The 25,774-nt window shown below is 42.5% G+C and overlaps 1 protein-coding gene across 2 annotated transcripts; it reads right to left on the reverse strand.

The window, feature by feature from the left end:
• Positions 1-1,002: 1,002 nt before the first annotated feature.
• Positions 1,003-25,411, reverse strand: LOC135467661 (lipase maturation factor 1-like). Of its 2 annotated transcripts, XR_010444170.1 has the most exons (12): positions 25,296-25,411; positions 23,793-24,102; positions 21,242-21,252; positions 17,232-17,380; positions 16,959-17,024; positions 14,171-14,338; positions 12,828-13,011; positions 10,167-10,320; positions 8,017-8,200; positions 7,261-7,373; positions 3,051-3,292; positions 1,003-1,696 (listed from the first exon to the last, which is right to left on the reverse strand). XR_010444170.1 is itself a non-coding variant. In XM_064745453.1 (11 exons), the coding sequence occupies exons 2-11, from the start codon at positions 23,987-23,989 to the stop codon at positions 3,112-3,114; spliced, it is 1,407 nt and encodes a 468-aa protein (XP_064601523.1). In that variant the 5' UTR covers positions 23,990-24,102; positions 25,296-25,411; the 3' UTR covers positions 1,003-3,111. The 2 variants fall into 2 exon arrangements, 1 of the variants encoding a protein (XP_064601523.1); XM_064745453.1 differs by having other exon boundaries at positions 1,003-3,292.
• Between the last annotated feature and the right edge of the window lie 363 nt (positions 25,412-25,774).

The raw sequence follows: 25,774 nt of genomic DNA on the forward strand, positions 1-25,774 counted from the left end.
TCAGGTTGATGGGTGGAGGTAACAGAGGTGGACTGCCTGAAGTAAACTACCTCCCTTCAGGAGCTACTGAGATTATCAGCTGGCATGTATTTAATGTATTCCATTGTTGTTTAACACCATACTCAAGAACTTTTCGTTTATACAATGTCAGTTTTATAGGTGGGGGTAAATCAGAATGCTGGATATAAACTACCGACCTTTGGCAAGTTACTGACACACTCTCCCACATGTGACGTGCACATTACTCTCTTTATATTTATACAAGCCAGTGCCCATGAGCACAGTACGCACAGATATGCGCACCGTATTAGTGGAAGAGCATAACGACCATAAGCGACCTCTGTCGACTGCTTAAGATCCCGAATTCCCCACAAGCAGTGAGAGCAGACAAATATACAAATTCCCTACCCCGATCTGGATTATAGCGGAAGGCAGGATGCAAACTTGTTTAGGTGAGCCCGGCAGCCCATCCTAGCTCCATCTCCTTGCGTTACTACTAGGGCAATCAGCATCAAGGCATCAGCACAAAACAGACATTCACATTATACACAATCAGCATCAGGGCATCAGCACAAAACAGACATTCACATTATACACAATCAGCATCAAGGCATCAGCACAAAACAGACATTCACATTATACACAATCAGCATCAAGGCATCAGCACAAAACAGACATTCACATTATACACAATCAGCATCAGGGCATCAGCACAAAACAGACATTCACATTATACACAATCAGCATCAGGGCATCAGCACAAAACAGACATTCACATTATACACAATCAGCATCAGGGCATCAGCACAAAACAGACATTCACATTATACACAATCAGCATCAGGGCATCAGCACAAAACAGACATTCATATTCACATTATACACAAAGGATTATATGCCAGTAACCATAGAACACGAAAGACGGCTTAAATTTTGCTCACAATCCTTGGTGCCTGGATATTGGAGTAAAACTGACACATAAAGCTTCACATTGTTTCAGTTATGTAAAAAATAATTTATTTGTATATGTCTGATGCCTGTTTTACAGTATAGGTTCTCAAGTTACTCTCAAAAAATAATCTGTCAAATTTAACAGAAAGTATGTTGTTTAAATGATGCCAGAATATATATTTAACACACACATTCTACTGACCGAACATAAAGATTTATTAAAGTATTAACACACTATATAACAGAATACATTCCAGCTTCACTCAGATATTCTGTTAAAATGAGTAGATTCTCTTTTGAATGCACAATGATATTTGTCACAGGTTGCATTTAATAAAAAGCTACAATTTTGAGCCAGAACACATGCCAATATTGACATAAGATATCCTTAAAATCATATTTTATAAAAAAAATTACCACCAGATTATGAACACAATAAATGTTTCGAGAAACAATTTTACACCCAAAGGCAGGTATACAAGAAGCTAGGCACACATACATGTAACTGAAAATGCATGCCTCAAGCTATTCCATCAGCGGTGCAATACTTTTAAAACAGTGTTTATTACTTAAACAGCAGTCAGTATCATGGTCTGAAGTGATTGAGTTCCTGGGAACATCCCCATCACACTGGCATGTAGCAGACTAACTCTCAGTTATATCATCTAAACAGCTCTGAGTGTTGCCAACCACATATTTCCACCTAAGTACAGGTGAGCGGTGAATACAGTGCGACCTAAATTACCTGTCAGAGGGCAAAGAACAACACACAGCGCAATGTAATCCACCAAAGCTATACCATACAATACGGTGTCAATCCAGACTATACCATACTGTGCCAATCCAGACTATACCATAGGGGTGTCAATCCAGACTATGCCATATGGTGTCAATCCAGACTATACCATACGGTGTCAATCCAGAAAATACCATACCATGTCAATCCAGATTATACCATAGGGTGTCAATCCAGACCATACCATACGGTGTCAATCCAGGCCATACCATACGGTGTCAATCCAGACAATACAATATAGTGTCAATCCAGACAATACAACATAGTGTCAATCAAGACTATACTATATGGTGTCAATCATTTTCTGTTTAGAGGCTAAAACAGACACAAAAACAGCCATGACCTTGTGTATGTACATACACAGCATGCAAGCCTCTAACTTAATCATAAAACAGTTGGTCACAGTTTTACGCTCTGCAAAATGTTAAGTTACCCATCCTTTGTTCTCACTTCGACAGCCTGTTAAACCTATCCTGTTATCAAATGTCACTGAACCTCTGTGGTCTGTCAAGATAAACCTCAGTAACAGTATGAATAACTTGTAAAACATTAGGAACCAAATTTTAGCAGTAACAACCCCTAATAATATGGCCAAAAGATTACCAACGGCCACAATTATTTACTAAGACTCTACCGAGTGTCACAACAAGCTGGCCTCAGACTTGCTTTGGTACTGGGCTAATACCAAAAAATAGCAAAAGAAACATAACCGCTGAGGGTCAGTTTGACATGTGCAATGTTCTTTGTGGAATTCAGGCTAGTTTCCTGCCAACAAAGGCACAGCCAGCTGAACTGGTCTGCGTGACATATACAGTAACTTATTTCAGGCCTAATCTCACTTGTATGAGAACAATAACTGATGTACATTGCGTACAGTAGTTTGTTGCTTATTTTAGGCTTAATTTCGCTTGTCTGTACAGAATGAGTGATGCACACTGTAGTTTGTTGTTTATTTCAGGCCAAAGACTGATGTACACTGTAGTCTGTTGCTTATTTCAGGCCTAATTTTGCTTGTCTGTACAGAATGAGTGATGCACAGTGTAGTTTGTTGTTTATTTCAGGCCTAACCTTGCTTGTCTGAAAACAATGACTGATGTATGCAGTAGTTTGTTTATTTCAGGCCTAATCTCGCTTGTCTGTGAACAATGACTGATGTATGCAGTAGTTTGTTTATTTCAGGCCTAACCTTGCTTGTCTGAAAACAATGACTGATGTATACTGTAGTTTGTCGTTTATTTCAGGCCTAATCTTGTCTGAGTACAATAAAGACAATCCCCTGTATAAGACCCAGTAACACACTCACTGCTGACACCCTTAGATAAGTTGAAATCCCTGGTTGTCTATGGTTGACTTGAGACATCTCCTCAACTGTCCTGTATCTCTGGCAGTTTCCAGCCCATCTGTTTCACAATGGGTTGAGCTGACTGGAGGGAGACTGGCGGTAGGTAGTTGCCAATGCGTTTTCTCCTCCACCACTGGCCTTTGGTAGCTGCCTTGCTGCCAATACGAGTGTACCTATACTGGTAGTGCTCTGCACGTATAAACCTGTGGTGACAAACCATTGTAACATTGATCTGTTAGGTTAGACTTCCATGACTAAATCTCAAATCATTGCTACAGACCTGAAGAGCAAGCACACACACTGTTAATATCCTAATTCCCTCCAACTGACAAATTCTGACAAAGGTCTGTACCAAAATTACCTAGTGCATTACACCAAAAAGTATTTCACTCTCACTACAATGATCATGATCCGGCTCTGTATGGTTCATCACTTAAAAAAAAAAAAGCAGTGGAACTGCTGGTCTCTTGAGTAATGAACAATTATACATCATTCAATCTGGTTACCAGGACAACTGAAGAAATGGACAAATGTATCCATGTATCCACCAAACATTAAAATTGCAGGTGGAAAAAATTTGGAGTTGAACCCTAGACACGAAATGTGTATTTATGTAGGGATGGTGGCAAGCTGGTTACCATGGCAACGGTGAAAATGGACAAATGTGAGTCCCAACGCAGTCATCTCTGTATTGATATGTTAGCATTCATAAAGATTTAAAACTGAATACGGACAATAACTGCAGTTGTAGTTTGGACACAAAGTTCATGCCTAACTATATGGTAGATATCAAGGAAATAGCAATCTGGTTACCATGGCAACTGTTGAAATGGACAAATGTGAGTCATGGCATATCGCCGTGAATGTATGCATTCTGCAAAAATTAAAACTATTTGTGGAAAACAGCTGGAGTAGTAGTTTGGACACAAAATCATTTACATAGTAAAGAGACAAAATTCTTTACCATGAAAACCACAGACATGAAAAATGTGAGTCACAACACATGATAAATGTGAGTCATGACACATCATCACGTCAGTATCTATGAGACATTCACAAATTAAAACTACATGGAAAACAACTGGAGGCACAGCCCAGATATATACTGACAGACAGACAAAATCGCCACAACTAATGGCAGCAGGCGCATAAAAATCTGTAACTGTGAAACATGGAGAAAAATAATTTGAGTCACTACATCTTAAATAGGTTAGTTGGGTAATAGAAATAACAGACTTTTCAGCTACATAATAAGTGACAGTAGCTCAAATGCAAATTAATGTACCGAATGATTTAACATGGTCCAACGGCACATCTTTGAGTTACAAAACTTCACGAATTTTCCTTCATTCAGTTCAGAGAAATCGTGATGACAAACAATGGGGACAGGTGAACAGAAAGACAAACACACAAATGACCTATAAAGGGGCTAAGGATTAAAAAAAATTTACGTCACCCTCCCCCGACCTCAAGACTTGCCACACAGCAGCCTAGCTGGACGTGTCTCAACCCCCACATAGCAGCCTAGCTGGACGTGTCTCAACACCCACATAGCAGCCTAGCTGCACGTGTCTCAACACCCACACAGCAGCCTAGCTGGACGTGTCTCAACACCCACATAGCAGCCTAGCTGGACATGTCTTAACACCCACATAGCAGCCTAGCTGGACATGTCTCAACACCCACATAGCAGCCTAGCCGGACGTGTCTCAACACCCACACAGCAGCCTAGCTGCACGTGTCTCAACAGCCATACAGCAGCCTAGCTGGACGTGTCTCAACAGCCACACAGCAGCCTAGCTGGATAAGTCTCAACACCCACACAGCAGTCTAGCTGGACATGTCTCAACACTCATATAGCAGCCTAGATGGACATGTCTCAACACCCACATAGCAGCCTAGCCGGACATGTCTCAACACCCACACAGCAGCCTAGCTGGACGTGTCTCAACACCCACATAGCAGCCTAGCCGGACATGTCTCAACACCCACACAGCAGCCTAGCTGGACGTGTCTCAACACCCACACAGCAGCCTAGCTGGACATTTCTCAACACCCACACAGCAGCCTAGATGGACATCTCTCATCACCTACACAGAAGCCGAGCTGCACTTGTCTCAACAGCCATACAGCAGCCTAGCTGCACGTGTCTCAACAGCCATACAGCAACGTAGCTGCACGTGTCTCAACACAAACCCGGCAGCCTAGCTGGAAGTGTCTCAGCCCCCACATAGCAGCCTAACGTGTCTGAAAACCCACACAGCAGCCTAGCTGGACGTGTCTCAACACCCATACAGAAGCCTAGCTTGACGTGTCTCAACACCCACAAAGCAGCCTAGCTGCAGGTGTCTCAACACCCACACAGCAGCCTAGATGGACATCTCTCATCACCTACACAGAAGCTGAGCTGCACTTGTCTCAACAGCCATACAGCAGCCTAGCTGCACGTGTCTCAACAGCCATACAGCAGCGTAGCTGCATGTGTCTCAACACAAACCCGGCAGCCTAGCTGGAAGTGTCTCAGCCCCCACATAGCAGCCTAACGTGTCTGAAAACCCACACAGCAGCCTAGCTGGACGTGTCTCAACACCCACACAGAAGCCTAGCTTGACGTGTCTCAACACCCACAAAGCAGCCTAGCTGCAGGTGTCTCAACACCCACACAGCAGCCTAGCGTGTCTCAACACCCACACAGCAGCCTAGCTGGACATGTCTCAACAGCCACACAGCAGCCTAGCTGGACAAGTCTCAACACCCACACAGAAGCCTAGCTTGACGTGTCTCAACACCCACAAAGCAGCCTAGCTGCAGGTGTCTCAACACCCACACAGCAGCCTAGCGTGTCTCAAAACCCACACAGCAGCCTAGCTGGACATGTCTCAACACCCACACAGCAGCCTAGCTGAAAGTGTCTCAACACCCACACAGCAGCCTAGCTGGAAGTGTCTCAACACCCACACAGCAGCCTAGCTGCACGTGTCTCAACACCCACACAGCAGCCTAGCTGCACGTGTTTGAACAGCCACACAGCAGCCTAGCTGGACAAGTCTCAACACCCACAGCAGCCTAGCTGGAAGTGTCTCAACACCCACACAGAAGCCTAGCTGCACGTGTCTCAAAACCCACACAGCAGCCTAGCTGCTTGTGTCTCAACAGCCACACAGCAGCCTTGCTGGAAGTGTCTCAACAGCCACACAGCAGCCTAGCTGGACGGGTCTCAACACCCACACAGCTGGACATGTCTCAACACCCACACAGCAGCCTAGCTGCATGTGTCTCAACACTCACACAGCAGCCTAGCTGCACTTGTCTCATCACCCACACAGCAGCCTAGCTGGACGTGTCTCAACAGCCACACAGCAGCCTAGCTGGACGTGTCTCAACAGCCACACAGCAGCCTAGCTGCACGTGTCTCAACACCCAGACAGTGGCCTAGCTGGACGTGTTTCAACACCCACACAACAGCCTATCTGGACGTGTCTTAACAGCCACACAGCAGCTTTGGTGGATGTGTCTCAACACCCACACAGTAGCCTTGCTGGACGTGTCTCAACACCCACACAGCAGCTTAGCTGCACGTGTCTCAACAGCCACACAGACGCCTAGCTGGACAAGTCCCAACAGCCACACAGCAGCCTAGCTGGACGTGTCACAACACCCACACAGCAGCCTAGCTGGACGTGTCTCAAGACCCACACAGGAGCCTAGCTGCACGTGTCTCAAAACCCACAAAGCAGCCTTGCTGGACGTGTCTCAACATCCACACAGTAGCCTTGCTGGACGTGTCACAACACCCACACAGCAGCCTAGCTGCACGTGTCTCAACAGCCACATAGCAGCCTAGCTGGACGTGTCTCAACACCCACACAGCAGCCTAGCTGGACGTGTCTCAAAACTCACACAGCAGGCTAGCTGCACGTGTCTCAAAACCCACACAGCAGCCTTGTTGGACATGTTTCAACACCCACACAGCAGCCTAGCTGCACATGTCTCAACAGCCACACAGCAGCCTAGCTGGACGTGTCTCAACACCCACACAGCAGCCTAGCTGGACGTACCTCAAAACTCACACAGCAGCCTAGCTGCACCTGTCTCAAAACCCACACAGCAGCCTTGTTGGACATGTCTCAACACCCACACAGCAGCTTAGCTGGACGTGTCTATCACTTACTTTGGTGGAGGTTTTCCTTGAAAAGGGTTGTAGTCGATCAGGGAGGTTGCTGTGGGTTCATTGGCTAAAAGTTTAACAGCGAGATGTACCAGCCATGGGTTGTACTGGAAATTCTGAAACCAAATAGAATCTCTTTGGGACAAATAAAGATGTAAAGGAACTCGGAGTATTATATTATGAAATATATATAATTGAAGAAAGATAACAAAGTTTGTAAGTCTTTACACGTAGGTAATGTGCACACAATGTATGACAGTCTGTACACATAGGTAATGTACACACAATGTATGACAGCCTGTACACGAAGGTAATGTACACACAATGTATGACAGTCTATACAGGTAGGTAATGTACACACAATGTAAGACAGCCTGTACACGTAGGTAATGTACACACAATGTATGACACTCTGTACACGTAGGTAATGTACACACAATGTATGACAGCCTGCACACGTAGGTAATGTACACACAATGTATGACAGCCTGTACACGAAGGTAATGTATACACAATGTATGACAGTCTCTACACGTAGGTAATGTACACACAATGTATGACAGTCTGTACACGTAGGTAATGTGCACACATTGTATGACAGTCTCTACACGTAGGTAATGTATACACAATGTATGACAGTCTCTACACGTAGGTAATGTACACAATGTATGACAAATGAAAATTAGAATTTTAGTAATTGAACATGTTTCAAATTCCTGTTTTAGAACAGAATAAAGACTTTACATAACAATACTTTACCTGGAAAGCTGCGAACCACATGAGCCAGTCAAGGCGGTAATGGTAAGGGGAGATAATGCAGGGGCGTCTGGTGATATTGCCCGGTTTACACTTGAACTGGTACTCCTGCCACACAGCCTGTGGACTGTAGGGATCAGAGCTATACGTGCCCTCGAATATCACCTCCGTTCTCTCCTTAGTTATGCTGCCACAAAATCAAACTTGCCTCAGTCTCAAAAAGCTCATTTCAAAGAGTAATAGAGCGTTTAAAGTCAGTTAATTTTAGTTCAAACAATGGTGCAACTTCTAAATGTGTAACCAATCTTAATGAATGTTAACAGTAAATATTTTGCCACAAGGCAACATCAGTGTGGCAACAGAGATGTCAATCAACAATGAAGCAAACTAATTACATGTAGGAATACCTCCATCACCATTATCAATCAACGACTAAGCAAACTACTTATATGGAGGAATACCTCCATCACCATTATCAATCAACGACTAAGCAAACTACTTATATGGAGGAATACCTCCATCACCATTATCGATCACCGACTAAGCAAACTACTTATATGGAGGAATACCTCCATCACCATTATCAATCAACGACTAAGCAAACTACTTTTATGGAAGAATACCTCCATCACCATTATCAATCAACGACTAAGCAAACTACTTATGTGGAGGAATACCTCTATCACCATTATCAATCAACGACTAAGCAAACTACTTATGTGGAGGAATACCTCCATCACCATTATCGATCAACGACTAAGCAAACTACTTATGTGGAGGAATACCTCCATCACCATTATCGATCAACGACTAACCAAACTACTTATATGTAGGAATACCTCCATCACCATTATCAATCAACGACTAACCAAACTACATATATGGAGGAATACCTCCATCACCATTATCAATCAACGACTAACCAAACTACTTACATGGAGGAATACCTCCATCAACATTATCAATCAACGACTAAGCAAACTACTTTTATGGAGGAATGCCTCCATCACCATTATCAATCAATGACTAAGCAAACTACTTTTATGGAAGAATACCTCCATCACCATTATCAATCAACGACTAACCAAACTACTTTTATGGAGGAATACCTCCATCACCATTATTAATCAACGACTAAGCAAACTACTTATATGGAGGAATACCTCCATCACCATTATCAATCAACGACTAAGCAAACTACTTATATGGAGGAATACCTCTAACACCATTATCAATCAACGACTAAGCAAACTACTTTTATGGAGGAATACCTCCATCACCATTATCAATCAACGACTAAGCAAACTACTTATATGGAGGAATACCTCCATCACCATTATCAATCAATGACTAAGCAAACTACTTATATGGGGGAATACCACGATCACCATTATCAATCAACGACTAAGCAAACTACTTATATGGGGGAATACCACGATCACCATTATCGATCAACGACTAAGCAAACTACTTATATGGAGGAATACCTCCATCACCATTATCAATCAATGACTAAGCAAACTACTTATATGGGGGAATACCACGATCACCATTATCGATCAACGACTAACCAAACTACTTATATGGGGGAATACCACGATCACCATTATCGATCAACGACTAAGCAAACTACTTATATGGAGGAATACCTCCATCACCATTATCGATCAACGATTAAGCAAACTACTTATGTGGAGGAATACCTCCATCACCATTATCAATCAACGACTAAGCAAACTACTTATATGGGGGAATACCACGATCACCATTATCAATCAACGACTAAGCAAAGTACTTACATGGGGGAATACCATGATCACCATTATCAATCAACGACTAAGCAAACTACTTTTATGGAGGAATACCTCCATCACCATTATCAATCAACGACTAAGCAAACTACTTATATGGGGGAATACCACGATCACCATTATCAATCAACGACTAAGCAAACTACTTATATGGGGGAATACTACGATCACCGTTACTGACAAGTAAGTAAACTATTTACATGTAGCAATATCTTGATCATCATTATAAATCAACAATTAAGTTAACTAACAAAGGCTGCTGTGGAAAAATTAGAACTTAAGAAATACCTGGTTGGCATACAATTCACAAAAGCTCACACAAAACTAACCAGTTGTTCTCACCTGCCAAAGGCCCCGTAGGTGTTCACAATCCTGAGTGAATCAAAAGAGGTGTTCATGGCCTGTCTGGAGGAGAGAAGGTTCTGTACCACAGGCAGGCTAAGATAAACCAGGGTACAACCAAGGCAAATGTTGTAAACACGTCGTACATAGTTACCTGAGCACAGCAGAGAACACAAATAACCTAAATATTTGTTTTCAAATAGTAATTCATATAAAAACAACCAATCTCAGTATTTGTCCTGAATTTGTACAACATATAAAAACAACCAATCTCAGTATTTGTCCTTAAATTGTACAACATATAAGAACAACCAATCTCAGTATTTGTCCTTAAATTGTACAACATATAAAAACAACCAATCTCAGTATTTGTCCTTAAATTGTACAACATATAAGAACAACAAATCTCAGTATTTGTCCTTAAATTGTACAACATATAAGAACAACAAATCTCAGTATTTGTCCTTAAATTGTACAACATATAAGAACGACCAACCTCAGTATTTGTCCTTAAATTGTACAACATATAAAAACAACCAATCTCAGTATTTGTCCTTAAATTGTACAACATATAAAAACAACCAACCTCAGTATATACAACATATAAGAACAACAAATCTCAGTATTTGTCCTGAATTTGTACAACATATAAAAACAACCAATCTCAGTATTTGTCCTTAAATTGTACAACATATAAGAACAACCAATCTCAGTATTTGTCCTTAAATTGTACAACATATAAAAACAACCAATCTCAGTATTTGTCCTTAAATTGTACAACATATAAAAACAACCAATCTCAGTATTTGTCCTTAAAATGTACAACATATAAGAACAACCAATCTCAGCACTTGCCTTCACACAGTAAACATATATTTTACCAGGCAAACATGCATATGAAACAAAGAAAGGCCTAAACTATATAGACATAACTACTTACCTATTAAATTTCCTTATATTACATAATAAAGTGTGCCCTACCTAGAGAAAAGGTGAGGCTATGTCCTGATCTGCATATATCTGTGCTCCCCTCAATAAAATGTGCCCTACCCAGAGTAGGAAGCCGGGCTATGCCCTAAGCTATATTTATCTATGCCAACCCCAGAGGGCAGAGCTTTGCCCAGACCTGTAAGTATCTGTGCCACAGTGGCCAGTTTCTCAGTATATCACATAACAAAATGTGCCCCACCCCATGTAACAGACGGGGCTTTGCCCAGCTTGTGAGTCATCTGTATCTCTGTCACCCTCCACTGGGCAGAGTTCTCAGTATATCACATAACAAAATGTGCCCCACCCTGTGTAAGAGGCGGGGCTTTGCCCTGCTTGTGAGCCATCTGTATCTCTGTCACCCTCCACTGGGCAGAGTTCTCAGTATATCACATAACAAAATGTGCCCCACCCTGTGTAAGAGGCGGGGCTTTGCCCTGCTTGTGAGCCATCTGTATCTCTGTCACCCTCCACTGGGCAGAGTTCTCAGTATATCACATAACAAAATGTGCCTTACCCCGTGTAAGAGGCGGGGCTTTGCCCTGCTTGTGAGCCATCTGTATCTCTGTCACCCTCCACTGGGCAGAGTTCTCAGTATATCACATAACAAAATGTGCCTTACCCCCTGTAAGAGGCGGGGCTTTGCCCTGCTTGTGAGCCATCTGTATCTCTGTCACCCTCCACTGGGCAGAGTTCTCAGTATATCACATAACAAAATGTGCCCCACCCCGTGTAAGAGGCGGGGCTTTGCCCTGTTTGTGAGCCATCTGTATCTCTGTCACCCCCCAGCAGGTAGAGTTTCTCAGTATATCACATAACAAAATGTGCCCCACCCTGTGTAAGAGGCGGGGCTTTGCCCTGCTTGTGAGCCATCTGTATCTCTGTCACCCTCCACTGGGCAGAGTTCTCAGTATATCACATAACAAAATGTGCCCCACCCTGTGTAAGAGGCGGGGCTTTGCCCTGCTTGTGAGCCATCTGTATCTCTGTCACCCTCCACTGGGCAGAGTTCTCAGTATATCACATAACAAAATGTGCCTTACCCCGTGTAAGAGGCGGGGCTTTGCCCTGCTTGTGAGCCATCTGTATCTCTGTCACCCTCCAGCAGGCAGAGTTTCTCAGTATATCACATAACAAAATGTGCCCCACCCCGTGTAAGAGGCGGGGCTTTGCCCTGCTTGTGAGCCATCTGTATCTCTGTCACCCTCCACTGGGCAGAGTTCTCAGTATATCACATAACAAAATGTGCCCCACCCTGTGTAAGAGGCGGGGCTTTGCCCAGCTTGTGAGCCATCTGTATCTCTGTCACCCTCCACTGGGCAGAGTTCTTAGTATATCACATAACAAAATGTGCCCCACCCCGTGTAAGAGGCGGGGCTTTGCCCAGCTTGTGAGCCATCTGTATCTCTGTCAACCTCCACTGGGCAGAGTTTTCAGTATATCACATAACAAAATGTGCCCCACCCCGTGTAAGAGGCGGGGCTTTGCCCTGCTTGTGAGCCATCTGTATCTCTGTCACCCTCCACTGGGCAGAGTTCTCAGTGCATCACAGAATAAAATGTGCCTTACCTAGTATAAGAGGCGGGGCTTTGCCCTGCTTGTGAGCCATCTGTATCTCTGTCACCCTCCACTGGGCAGAGTTCTCAGTGTATCACAGAATAAAATGTGCCTTACCTAGTGTAAGAGGCGGGGCTTTGCCCAGCTTGTGAGCCATCTGTATCTCTGTCACCCTCCAGTGGGCAGAGCCCCTCTTAGTAGAGAACATCCAGGACAGGCTGACATCATCAAAGCAGGCCAGGGACGGTAACATTGTCAACCAGTTGAGGAAGCTTAAATTACCGCTGATAATCAGGACTACCTGAAGGACATAGGACCAGATTACCGCTGATAATCAGGACTACCTGGAGGACATAGGACCAGATTACCGCTGATAATCAGGACTACATGAAGGACATAGGACCAGATTACCGCTGATAATCAGGACTACCTGAAGGACATAGGACCAGATTACCGCTGATAATCAGGACTACCTGGAGGACATAGGACCAGATTACCGCTGATAATCAGGACTACTTGAAGGACATAGGACCAGATTACCGCTGATAATCAGGACTACCTGGAGGACATAGGACCAGATTACCGCTGATAATCAGGACTACCTGGAGGACATATGACCAGATCATCGCTGATAATCAGGACTACCTGGAGGACATAGGACCAGATTACTGCTGATAATCATGTCTACTTGGAGGATATAGGACTTAATTACCACTGATAATCAGGACAACCTGGAGGAAATAGGACCAGATTACCACTGATAATCAGGACTACATGAAGGACATAGGACCAGATTACCGCTGATAATCAGGACTACCAGAAGGACATAGGACCAGATTACCGCTGATAATCAGGACTACCTGGAGTACATAGGACCAGATTACCGCTGATAATCAGGACTACATGAAGGACATAGGACCAGATTACCGCTGATAATCAGGACTACCTGAAGGACATAGGACCAGATTACCGCTGATAATCAGGTCTACCTGGAGTACATAGGACCAGATTACCGCTGATAATCAGGACTACTTGAAGGACATAGGGCCAGATTACCGCTGATAATCAGGACTACCTGGAGTACATAGGACCAGATTACCGCTGATAATCAGGACTACCTGGAGGATATAGGACTTAATTACCACTGATAATCAGGACAACCTGGAGGACATAGGACCAGATTACCACTGATAATCAGGACTATCTGAAGGACATAGGACCAGATTACCGCTGATAATCAGGACTACCTGAAGGGTATAGAACCAGATTAGGTTTACACTGTGTAATATTAACTCTATGCCATCTACATACTGGTACTGAAAAAATCCGTCAGTTATATCTCATTTTACAATGGATATTTTCCTGAAATTTTACAATTTTTTACATTTGTTATATCTGATTTTGATATTAACATTTGCTTAAAAGAAATGTTCAATTTCTCTGCTTGTAAAATACCTTACCTGAAATAAAATCTGAATTACTCCACCGGCAATCATGAATCTCCGTGGCAACACAAGCAGAAATGGGGCAACCAGCTCAACAAAGTGGTTCGTCAAAGTCTCAAATTTGTGGAAGATTTCAGGTGACTGATGCAGGTAATAACTGAGTGGATTGGGAACTGGCTGAGTCTAGATAACAGAAGAAAAATAACTGACAGGATTGGGAACTGGTTGAATCTAGATAGAAAAAGTTTATTCACTTTTTATAATATATGGATGGTGTTAGTCAAGAATCTTACACTTTCAAGTTCATGGGTGGAAAAAAACAGTCAAGGCAGAAACAGAATCCAGCAGGGATAGGCTGGAAAACATAGCATTATTGGTTAGCTGTTACCTGTCTGACCTCAGTGATGAATTAGGTCAGATCAATGTGACTGTATTGGCCCAGACAAGTAGCCCCTGACAAATGAAGCTACATCACTTCAGACAGCTTCTGACTAATGAGGCTGCATCAGTTCAGACAAGTTGGCCCTGACAAATGAGGCCGGGTCAGTTCAGACAGCCCTTAACCCCTGACTAACAAGACTTCAGACAAGACAACTAATTAGCTCAATTAATGAAGATGTATTAGTTAAGATATCCCCTGACTAATGAGGATGCATCTCTTCAGACAGCCAATGACTAATGAGAGTGTATCAGTTCAGACAGCTCCTGACTAGTGAGGCAGCATCTGCTCAGAGAAGTACAGTATCCCCTGACTAATGACATATAGCATCAGTTACCAAAGCCCCTGAATTATGAGGCTGCATCAGTTCAGACAAGTACAGTATCCCCTGTCTAATAAGGCTGCATTTCTTCAGACAGCCCCTGACTAATGAGGCTGCATCAGCTTAGACAAGTTGCCCCTGACAAATGTCTCAGTTCAGACAGCCCCAAACCCCATATCAGACATATCAGGCTTCAGACAATTATTTCACCCTGACTAATGAGGCTGCATCAGTTCAGAGTGCTCCTGACTAATGAGGCTGCATCAGTTCAGACAAGTAGCCCCTAACCACAGAGGCTGGAACACTTCACATATGTAACCCTGAATAATGAGGCTGCATGTTGACAGCCCCTGACTAATGAGGCTACATGTTCAAACAACCCCTGACTAATGAGGCTACATGTTCAGTCATCCCCACACTAATGAGGCTACATGTTCAGTCAGCCCCTGACTAATGAAGCTACATGTTCAGACAGCCCCTGACTAATGAGGCTACATGTTCAGACAGCCCCTGACTAATGAAGCTACATGTTCAGACATCCCCTGACTAATGAGGCTACATGTTCAGACAGCCCCTGACTAATGAAGCCACATGTTCAGACATCCCCAGACTAATGAGGCTACATGTTCAGACAGCCCCTGACTAATGAAGCTACAAGTTCAGTCAGCCCCTGACTAATGAAGCTACATGTTCAGACAGCCCCTGACTAATGAAGCTACATGTTCAGACAGCCCCTGACTAATGAGGCTACATGTTCAGACAGCCCCTGACTAATGAAGCTACATGTTCAGACAGCCCCTGACTAATGAGGCTACATGTTCAGACATCCCCTGACTAATGAGGCTACATGTTCAGACAGCCCCTGACTAATGAAGCTACATGTTCAGACATCCCCTGACTAATGAGGCTACATGTTCAGACAGCCCCTGACTAATGAAGCTACAAGTTCAGTCAGCCCCTGACTAATGAAGCTACATGTTCAGACAGCCCCTGACTAATGAAGCCACATGTTCAGACAGCCCCTGACTAATGAAGATACATGTTCAGACATCCCCTGACTAATGAGGCTACATGTTCAGTCATCCCCTGACTAATGAGGCTACATGTTCAGACAGCCCCTGACTAATGAAGCTACATGTTCAGACATCCCCTGACTAATGAAGCTACACGTTCAGACATCCCCTGACTAATGAGGCTACATGTTCAGTCATTCCCTGACTAATGAGGCTACATGTTCAGACATCCCCTGACTAATGAAGCTACGTGTTCAGACATCCCCTGACTAATGAAGCTACAAGTTCAGACAGCCCCTGACTAATGAAGCTACGTGTTCAGACATTCCCTGACTAATGAGGCTACATGTTCAGACATCCCCTGACTAATGAAGCTACATGTTCAGACAGCCCCTGACTAATGAAGCCACATGTTCAGACAGCCCCTGACTAATGAAGATACATGTTCAGACATCCCCTGACTAATGAGGCTACATGTTCAGTCATCCCCTGACTAATGAGGCTACATGTTCAGACAGCCCCTGACTAATGAAGCTACATGTTCAGACATCCCCTGACTAATGAAGCTACACGTTCAGACATCCCCTGACTAATGAGGCTACATGTTCAGTCATTCCCTGACTAATGAGGCTACATGTTCAGACATCCCCTGACTAATGAAGCCACGTGTTCAGACATCCCCTGACTAATGAAGCTATGTGTTCAGACAGCCCCTGACTAATGAGGCTACATGTTCAGTCATTCCCTGACTAATGAGGCTACGTGTTCAGACATCCCCTGACTAATGAAGCTATGTGTTCAGACAGCCCCTGACTAATGAGGCTACATGTTCAGTCATTCCTGAATAATGATGACATCCTCCAAGTGATGCAGCTCCTTTAGTCAGCTAGAGTGAAAGCTACAGGTTCTATCAGACAACCAATAACAAAAGTTGGATTAAAGGTTTCAGGTCATCTATAACAGCTGATACTTAAAGGGTAGCATGAGGGTTGTACACCTAGGTACGTACGACAGCTAATTACACATCACCTCATAATGGTAATTCATACAGGTCAAGTCACGCCAACATTTATCCCCCCTGATTTTTATCAAACCCTGAAATGAACAAGAAAAGATTAGCTTCATTTATAGCTCCTAGTTTCCTTTCAAATTATCTACCATAACAGTTCTAGACTAGCAATTCATATTATCTTTACAAATCAGTCAATACTTAAGTTTTACTTTTAGAACAATATATTACTGCCTATAGCTACAGTACATTTAGGAAGACATACAGAGATACACATATGATGTAGGACTTACTGCTCCAAGCATGATGCGAAAAATGAGCCACCTGTAAGCCCAGATGGCCACACGGGACACCGGAGTGCCCCTGGGAACAGGGTTGATACTGTAGACAGGACACAGAAATATGGCAAGAAAGCCTGTCTCCAGAAGCTGGGATTCCCATCCTGTAGGAATTCAGAACAATTAGTCATGTGACACAAGCTACATGTGTCCTGTACAAAAGCAGAAATGTCAACTGACAACTATCTGAACTGAAGTGTCCACAGATGTCATCCACATTGTGGAAATACTTAAGTTTACTTAAAATTAGACTGATAACATGTGTGATGCAATATTGATCACAAATGACAGCTCTTGGGTAATGGCACCAAGTGTCATTTAGACGATGTGAAAACTGTTGGAATAACTGACCCAAACATAAAACCTTTCCCTGGCCAACAAAACTGAATAGTACTGGCTAATATAAAATGACAAAGTCAAAAACCTGATATACTGAATAAAAATACAAATATACCTAATTGTTTAAAATTATTTATTTCATGAAGTCTTCAAAGCACACCCATTGTCCCCACCAAGATTTAGCAAGATGGTGTAAAAACAGCTGACCCAAATAAAAAACCTTACCCTGACCTACTATAGTAGTGGCTTAGACAAAAGGGGTAAGTCCAAAACCTGAAAAAATTGAATTAAAATGCAAACATCTCTAATTTATAATCAAAATGATTAAATGTCCAAATCATTTTCATCATTCCCACACAGTTTCATAAAGGTGATGTGAAAACTGTGAGACAAGCAGACCCAAACATAAAGCCTTACTCAACTGACCCAAGCCAAAAAGCTTACTCGGACACCAGCTTGGATTCTGGCTTGGACACCAACTTGGACACCGACACTAACCCTGACACCAACACCACTTTTTCCTCACATTCACAATATCTTGCCTTATAATGCAGAACCAGAAAGACGTAAGGGAACCCCACTGAAAAAATGTATGCATGTAAAACCAGAAAGATGTACAAAGAAACTAGAAAAGTGTAAAGGAAATGCAGAAAAATGTAACTGACAACCAGAAAAATGTAACTGACAAACAGAAAAATTAACTCAGAAACCAGAAAGATGTAAAGAGAAACCACATTGTGACACTTTCCTCAATTACCATCATAAGTTGTCAGCAATATTAAGTAGAATAACTTATATATAATTTGTTGGGTACATAAACAGTAGCGCAAGTGATAAATTTTATTCTACAAGAATACAGCTATTAATACATTTGTCCTCTTTTTCAGGTAGTGACAGAGGAAATGTCTGTCATTAGTGGAAAGAGGGTTTCTGCACAGGACAAATTTGTCCACCAATGACTGAGGCAGTGTTTTGTGTGAATGGCATCAAGGTTTCTACAGAAGATAGATTTGTCCCATAATGACTGAGGCAGTGTTTTGCGTGAATGGCATCAAGGTTTCCACAGAGGACAGATTTGTCCCCCAATGACTGAGGCAGTGTTTTGTGCGAATGGCATCAAGGTTTCCACAGAAGACAGATTTGTTCCCTGATGACAGAGACAGTGTTTTGTGTGAATGGCATCAAGGTTTCTGCACACGACAGATTTGTCTCCCAATGACTGAGGCAGTGTTTTGTCTGAATGGCATCAAGGTTTCCACAGAGGACAGATTTGTTCCCTGATGACAGAGACAGTGTTTTGTGTGAATGACATCAAAGTTTCTTCAGAAGACAGATTTGTCCCCCAATGACAAAGGCAGTGTTTTGTCTGAATGACATCAAGGTTTCTGTACAAGAAAGATTTGTCCCCAAGGGATCTAGGCAGTGTTTTGTCTGAATGACATCAAGGTTTCTACAGAAGACAGACTTGTGACCCAATGACAGAGGCAGTGTTTTGTCTGAATGGCACCAAGGTTTCTGCACAAGACAGACCTGTCCCCCAATGACTGAGGCAGTGTTTTGTGTGAATGGCATCAAGGTTTCCACAGAAGACAGATTTGTCCCCCAAAGACAGAGGCAATGTTTTGTGTGAATGACATCAAGGTTTCTACAGAAGACAAACTTGTCCCCCAATGACAGAGGCAGTGTTTTGTGTGAATGGCATCAAGGTTTCCACAGAAGACAGATTTGTTCCCTGATGACAGAGGCAGTGTTTTGTCTGAATGACATCAAGGTTTCTACAGAAGGCAGATTTGTCTCCCAATGACTAAGGCAGCATTTTGTTTGAATGACATCTCAGTTTCTACAGAAGACAGACTTGTCCCCCAATGACAGAGGCAGTATTTTGTGTGAATGGCATCAAGGTTTCCACAGAGGACAGATTTGTTCCCGAATGACTGAGGCAGTGTTTTGTGTGAATGACATCAAGGTTTCTACAGAAGACAGATTTGTCCCCCAATGACTGAGGCAGTGTTTTGTCTGAACGGCATCATGGTTTCTACAGAAGACAGACTTGTCCCCCAATGACAGAGGCAGTGTTTTGTCTGAATGACATCAAGGTTTCTACACAAGACAGATTCGTCCCCCGATGACAGAGGCAGTGTTTTGTGTGAATGGCATCAAGGTTTCTACAGAAGGCAGATTTGTCCCCCAATGACTGAGGCAGTGTTTTGTCTGAATGACATCAAGGTTTCTACAGAAGACAGACTTGTCACCCGATGACTGAGGCAGTGTTTTGTCTGAATGGCATGTAGGTTTCTACAGAAGGCAGATTTGTCCCCCAATGACTGAGGCAGTGTTTTGTCTCAATGGCATCAAGGTTTCCACACAGGACAGATTTGTTCCCTGATGACAGAGGCAGTGTTTTGTGTGAATGGCATCAAGGTTTCTACAGAAGACAGACTTGTCTCCCAATGACTGAGGCAGTGTTTTGTCTCAATGGCATCAAGGTTTCCACAGAAGACAGATTTGTCCCCCAAAGACAGAGGCAGAGTTTTGTGTGAATGGCATCAAGGTTTCTGCACAAGACAAATTTGTCCCCCAATGACTGAGGCAGTGTTTAGTGTGAATGGCATCAAGGTTTCTGTACAAAACAGATTTTTCCCCCAATGACAGAGGCAGTGTTTTGTCTGCATGGCAGCAAGGTTTCTGCACAAGACAGATTTGTCCCCCACTGACTGAGGCAGTGTTTTGTGTGAATGGCATCAAGGTTTCCACAGAAGATAGATTTGTCCCATAATGACAGAGGCAGTGTTTTGTCTGAATGACATCAAGGTTTCCACAGAAGACAGACTTGTCACCCGATGACTGAGGCAGTGTTTTGTCTGAATGGCATGTAGGTTTCTACAGAAGACAGATTTGTCCCCCAATGACTGAGGCAGTGTTTTGTCTCAATGGCATCAAGGTTTCCACACAGGACAGATTTGTTCCCTGATGACAGAGGCAGTGTTTTGTGTGAATGGCATCAAGGTTTCTACAGAAGACAGACTTGTCTCCCAATGACTGAGGCAGTGTTTTGTCTCAATGGCATCAAGGTTTCCACAGAAGACAGATTTGTCCCCCAAAGACAGAGGCAGAGTTTTGTGTGAATGGCATCAAGGTTTCTGCACAAGACAAATTTGTCCCCCAATGACTGAGGCAGTGTTTAGTGTGAATGGCATCATGGTTTCTGTACAAGACAGATTTTTTCCCCTAATGACAGAGGCAGTGTTTTGTCTGCATGGCAGCAAGGTTTCTGCACAAGACAGATTTGTCCCCCACTGACTGAGGCAGTGTTTTGTGTGAATGGCATCAAGGTTTCTGCAGAAGATAGATTTGTCCCATAATGACTGAGGCAGTGTTTTGTGTGAATGGCATCAAGGTTTCCACAGAAGACAGATTTGTTCCCTGAAGACAGAGGCAATGTTTTGTGTGAATGGCATCAAGGTTTCCACAGAAGACAGATTTGTCCCTTAATGACAGAGGCAGTGTTAGTTTCAGCAGAACACAAGAGACAGATAAAGGTATGGTGGCATTTGGCAAGTTGACATCCTACCTCTTCCCACTGAATGAATACCTCACACCTTGTCCACAAGAGCATGGTTACTTACCAAAGGAATACCTGAAATCAAAGGAAACATAATAGTTGTATCAGTAAAAGTTTTCAACACTTAAAAAAGGAAATGAAAGCTTTTGAAGAAAATTCAACAAATTAAATACACTTACTGTTGATTAAGTTGTTCGCATATTGTCTGATTACTTGAATGCACAATGTAACACCAAATTTGATGAGAAGACTAAAAGCTTTTTCTCCGTCTATGAAACAACTTTTGAACTGTTTAAAATGTTCATAATCATTTGTTAACAGGCATGCTTGCAAATTTGTGTAAAACATAATAATACTTATTACATCTTATGAATATTCATAAAACTGTTTTGATATTTCATTGGGTTGTCCAAAGTCTGTGATGATTCATCATTGATTTTACAAAATAACCTATGCAATACATGGCTCATGCAAGTTCGATGTAAAAATTTGAACCATGTTATGTCTGTTGGCTGTTCACACATTTCATTTCATACAGTTAAATATTATATTTTTCAAATTATTGTGATAAGTTTACTATCTTACGAATGTACCAATGTCTCCCAGGCATTAAGCTCTGATCTTGGTAAAGTGGACCAGGCTAATTTTAGCTTGGTTCACTTCAGTCAAACATTTCGAAGCGTGTGCAAACTGCATCTAATTGTTGTTGCTCTGTGTCGGAGAGATAAATGATTGTGGCTGCTCTGTTTGTGTTATAGCAATGCTTAGTTTGAGACACCCTGATTTGATAATCAGATAAACTGCTTACGTACTCCAGGTTCATGGGTAATATTTGAAACTATTTGGTGCTGATTTTCCAGCTTTCCATTTCATGAAATGTCTAAAGGTTAAACTTAGACCTCTCCCTTAATTAACCTTCTAGCAGTCTTGTTTAGCCCGTTTCACAAAGACAATATCTGGCTATTGACTGAAGGTTTTTGTCTAAGGGTTTGAAGGTTAGTGATTCATGCATTCTTGTATGATAACACAACCTACATAAAATTATACACAAAACACCAATTAACTTGTTGCAGAGTCAATACCAGGTTACACTGGACATGTGGCTAATAAAGTCATCTACTGTACTTTTCCTTTTATGACTGTAACTTCGTCAAAGTCTATTAATTGACGTATGAAGTAGGTTGTATTGCAGTACAGTCCGCTATCACACGTATAGCGGAATCCTCAGATAGCACAATGGCCACATCGGGTGCCACAGTATGAACAGTGATCAGCACACATCAGCGTAAATCAGGAAGCCACTATAAAACATATTGGTCATACACACTGAGCATCACATGGATTTCAAGGCCAGACCAGCATGTGTTATATTCCTGAGTATTTTTATTTTCTTTTGATGATTAATAATTACTTTTACATTTAGTGACTTGTAGTGTGTGTAATATCCAACTGGTTTGTGGAGCCCTCACCCTCCCTGTCTGATAAAATGATTTCTTCTACAGAGTGAAACAATATAAACATTGACAACGTTGTCAACGATGGCAAGCTCATAAAATGTTGTTAACTAGTGAAAGCTTAAATTTTGTTCAAATTGATTGTCACCTTTCTCCTCGTACCGCTAGCTCACCAAGAGCACGATACATAACTGACGAACGCCAGGTAGCACATACAGTGTACATAACAAAGGAGACACATAGAGCACATATTCAGGGCAGGAATTTGTGGCTAAAAATCGAATAGTTATTTCTTAGCCAAAAGTTTCAATATTTTGTATTAACACTGAAGCCTTCTCAGAAGTTACCTACAGGCCGTCATAAGGTTAACAGGTGGCTTGTAGACTGAACTTGACGGCTCAAATGACAGGAGACGGCCCAAATAACAGGAGACAGCACAAATGCATTGACCCCATTAATAGAGCACGGACCTCAATGAAATTTAGTCAGAGCACACAGCCGGTGACTGCATAAATTTTAATGCATAAATGGCATTGACTTCAAGTTCAATAGAATATTTTGCAGCATCACAGCACCAAATGACGGCTTTTGTTCACAGTGGAATTATTAGCGCTTGTTTTTTGCCAACAGACGGATATTAAAAGAACCTTGAAAGAGGTAGCTTTGACAACTGACGTGGCTTCTATTTTGTGGTAACTGTCGCTGTGGATGGCCAGCAACCTTGTGTGGGTAAGTCTTATAAACCGATTCAGGGCTGCACAGTTCAAGTACTGCATTTGTGAGAACATTCCGGGGGAGAGCACAGCATAAATGATTTATCAATTACACTCCACATACCTGGCACACAAGCGATTGTTTTGTTCACACCAAATTTCGTGGCCTCCAATATCATGAACGTGGGGCAAACCGCTAGAATTTACCAAGCTGATCTGACATGTCTGCAAATTCTACTTGGCAGAGTCTAACTTGAGGTTTTGGTTATATGGTACTGACCACGTTAATAAATGTATAAGGCAGCACAGGGATCTGCAGAACCCCAGAACTATATGTTGCCATGGAAACCATGAAACATTAAACAATGGATTCGTTATGTAAATGTTATGAAAGCGTGTTCAAGATAATAACAATATGGAAGGAAGCCCTTTCTAAGTGCAAACTTACCATCTTTGTCCTACATTGACAATGGAATGGTAAAGCATCCAGAGGACTGCCATGACAACACAATTAGCTCCACCCATAACCATCACAAGACCCGAGAGAGTCATTCCAGCCAGAGCTATGTAATCTAGGTAAGTGTCAATGTTGGATTTGTAGTCAACAAGCCAAAGTAGAGAAGGGACATAACTCCAGCTCTTCATGTTTACTCCCCCACTTCTGTGTTCAATGCCTTCCAAATACTTGTCAGCAGGCAGCAACCCATTTCTTCCAATAAGCTGTTTGTTCTGATGCAAAGCAACCAGAAAGGCCACAACTGTAATACAAAAACATAACAAGTATAAACATTTTAAGATTTACCATCAAATTTTCAATTAACCTCCTCACTGCTGATATTCTCTACAGGACATATTTGAAAAAATGTGATCTCACATGGTCATTCACTGAACAGCTCTGCAACGAAATGAATAGATATCGCAATAGCAGAATCAGCAATTCTCATACATACAACAGGAATATCAACACCATCTACAGCCTTCAAGTAATGTTAGTTGTGGAATATGCCCAGTAACCTCTTGGGAATAGGTACAGAGAGAAACTGCTTCTAATGTGTCAGATCAACAATAAACCACATTTACCCATCTTCACATGGGCATTAAAAGAGAGTACGTCAACATCAACCAAGTAGTCCCCGTAGCTCAAGTAACCTGTTCTGAGTCTTGCCAACCCAAAAACAATCCATGACAAGGGCACAACTTCACGAAATAAATTTATTTTCAGACACTACACCCAATGTGGCCGTAACCTGTCTGTCACAACTTTGATCACTTGCGAGACTGATGCGATGAGCACCATCTGACATCAGTGGAGAGGGAGCCAGCCAAATGGGCGGCCAGTTTTGTCTAGTGTTACAATAATGATTGCCATAGGTATTATCTCCCTTGAACGACCATACTTTTTCTGTGCTCACAACGATCACGTGACGATGCATGACTATCAGGATGAGATGGCAGCCACAGGGGGTGTAGTGTCTGAAAATGTATTTATTTTGTGAATTTGTGCTGTTGTCATGGATCGTTTTTGGTTCGGCGAGACTCAGGACAGGTTAAATGAGTATGGGAACCACTCGCTTGATGTTGATTTACGCTAGGCAAACTTTAATGCCCGTGTGAAGATGCAGTAAAGTTGTTTACCATCGATTCGACACATTGGAAGCAGTTTTTCTCTGTAACTCTGCCCAAACTTGGTGTTGTGGAATGTGAGAGTTACCGTACATTCAGTGATCCCGCAGTTACCAGTCATGTAAGCCATGAACGTTACATATGATGAAAGATTTTAGGATGCAGAATTCTACGAAAGTCATAAATGCCATGCCAGCTCTTTACCTTTCATTCACATGTGTAATGAAAAATCATTTGTTAAACTGTCCAAAACACACAGATGCAGTGCTGCCAGGCAGTGCAGAGATGTCAATGTCTAAGCTGGAACAACAACAACAAGCGCACTTACAATAAATAAAGCCTAGATAACGCAAAAGGACAATGCGGGTGAGCCAGAAAGTTCCTGTGGACAGTTTTGGATGTGGGTTTGGCGTAGGTTTGCTGTTACTCTCATTGCCACTTGTATTAGAGTCTGAAACGGGTGCCGTAATGGGCTCACGTCTTCGGCGTAACCCTTCCTCGCCCGTCATACTGCTTTACTGCCACGGAGGAATATCTTAAGAGTAGTCCCCCTTTAGTGCGCGTTCGAAAACTATCAGTTGGCCACTGCTTGCATGCTGTCATCTTATCGCGCTAGGAACTATTTCAAAACTTCGAGGAAACGTTAAAAATGGATTAAAGAAGTACAGTGAAAGTTGCCTGCCGACTGCAAACTTAATTTAACGAAAGTGATTTTATACTCAGAAACATGTTTTTAAATCTTCTTACCTCCAGATTCTGGAGTAATTTCCTGAATCGTTATAAGAAAACTTCATTGTGAACAACACA

Source organism: Liolophura sinensis, chromosome 6, assembly GCF_032854445.1.
Source record: "Liolophura sinensis isolate JHLJ2023 chromosome 6, CUHK_Ljap_v2, whole genome shotgun sequence".
NCBI lineage: Eukaryota > Metazoa > Mollusca > Polyplacophora > Chitonida > Chitonidae > Liolophura > Liolophura sinensis.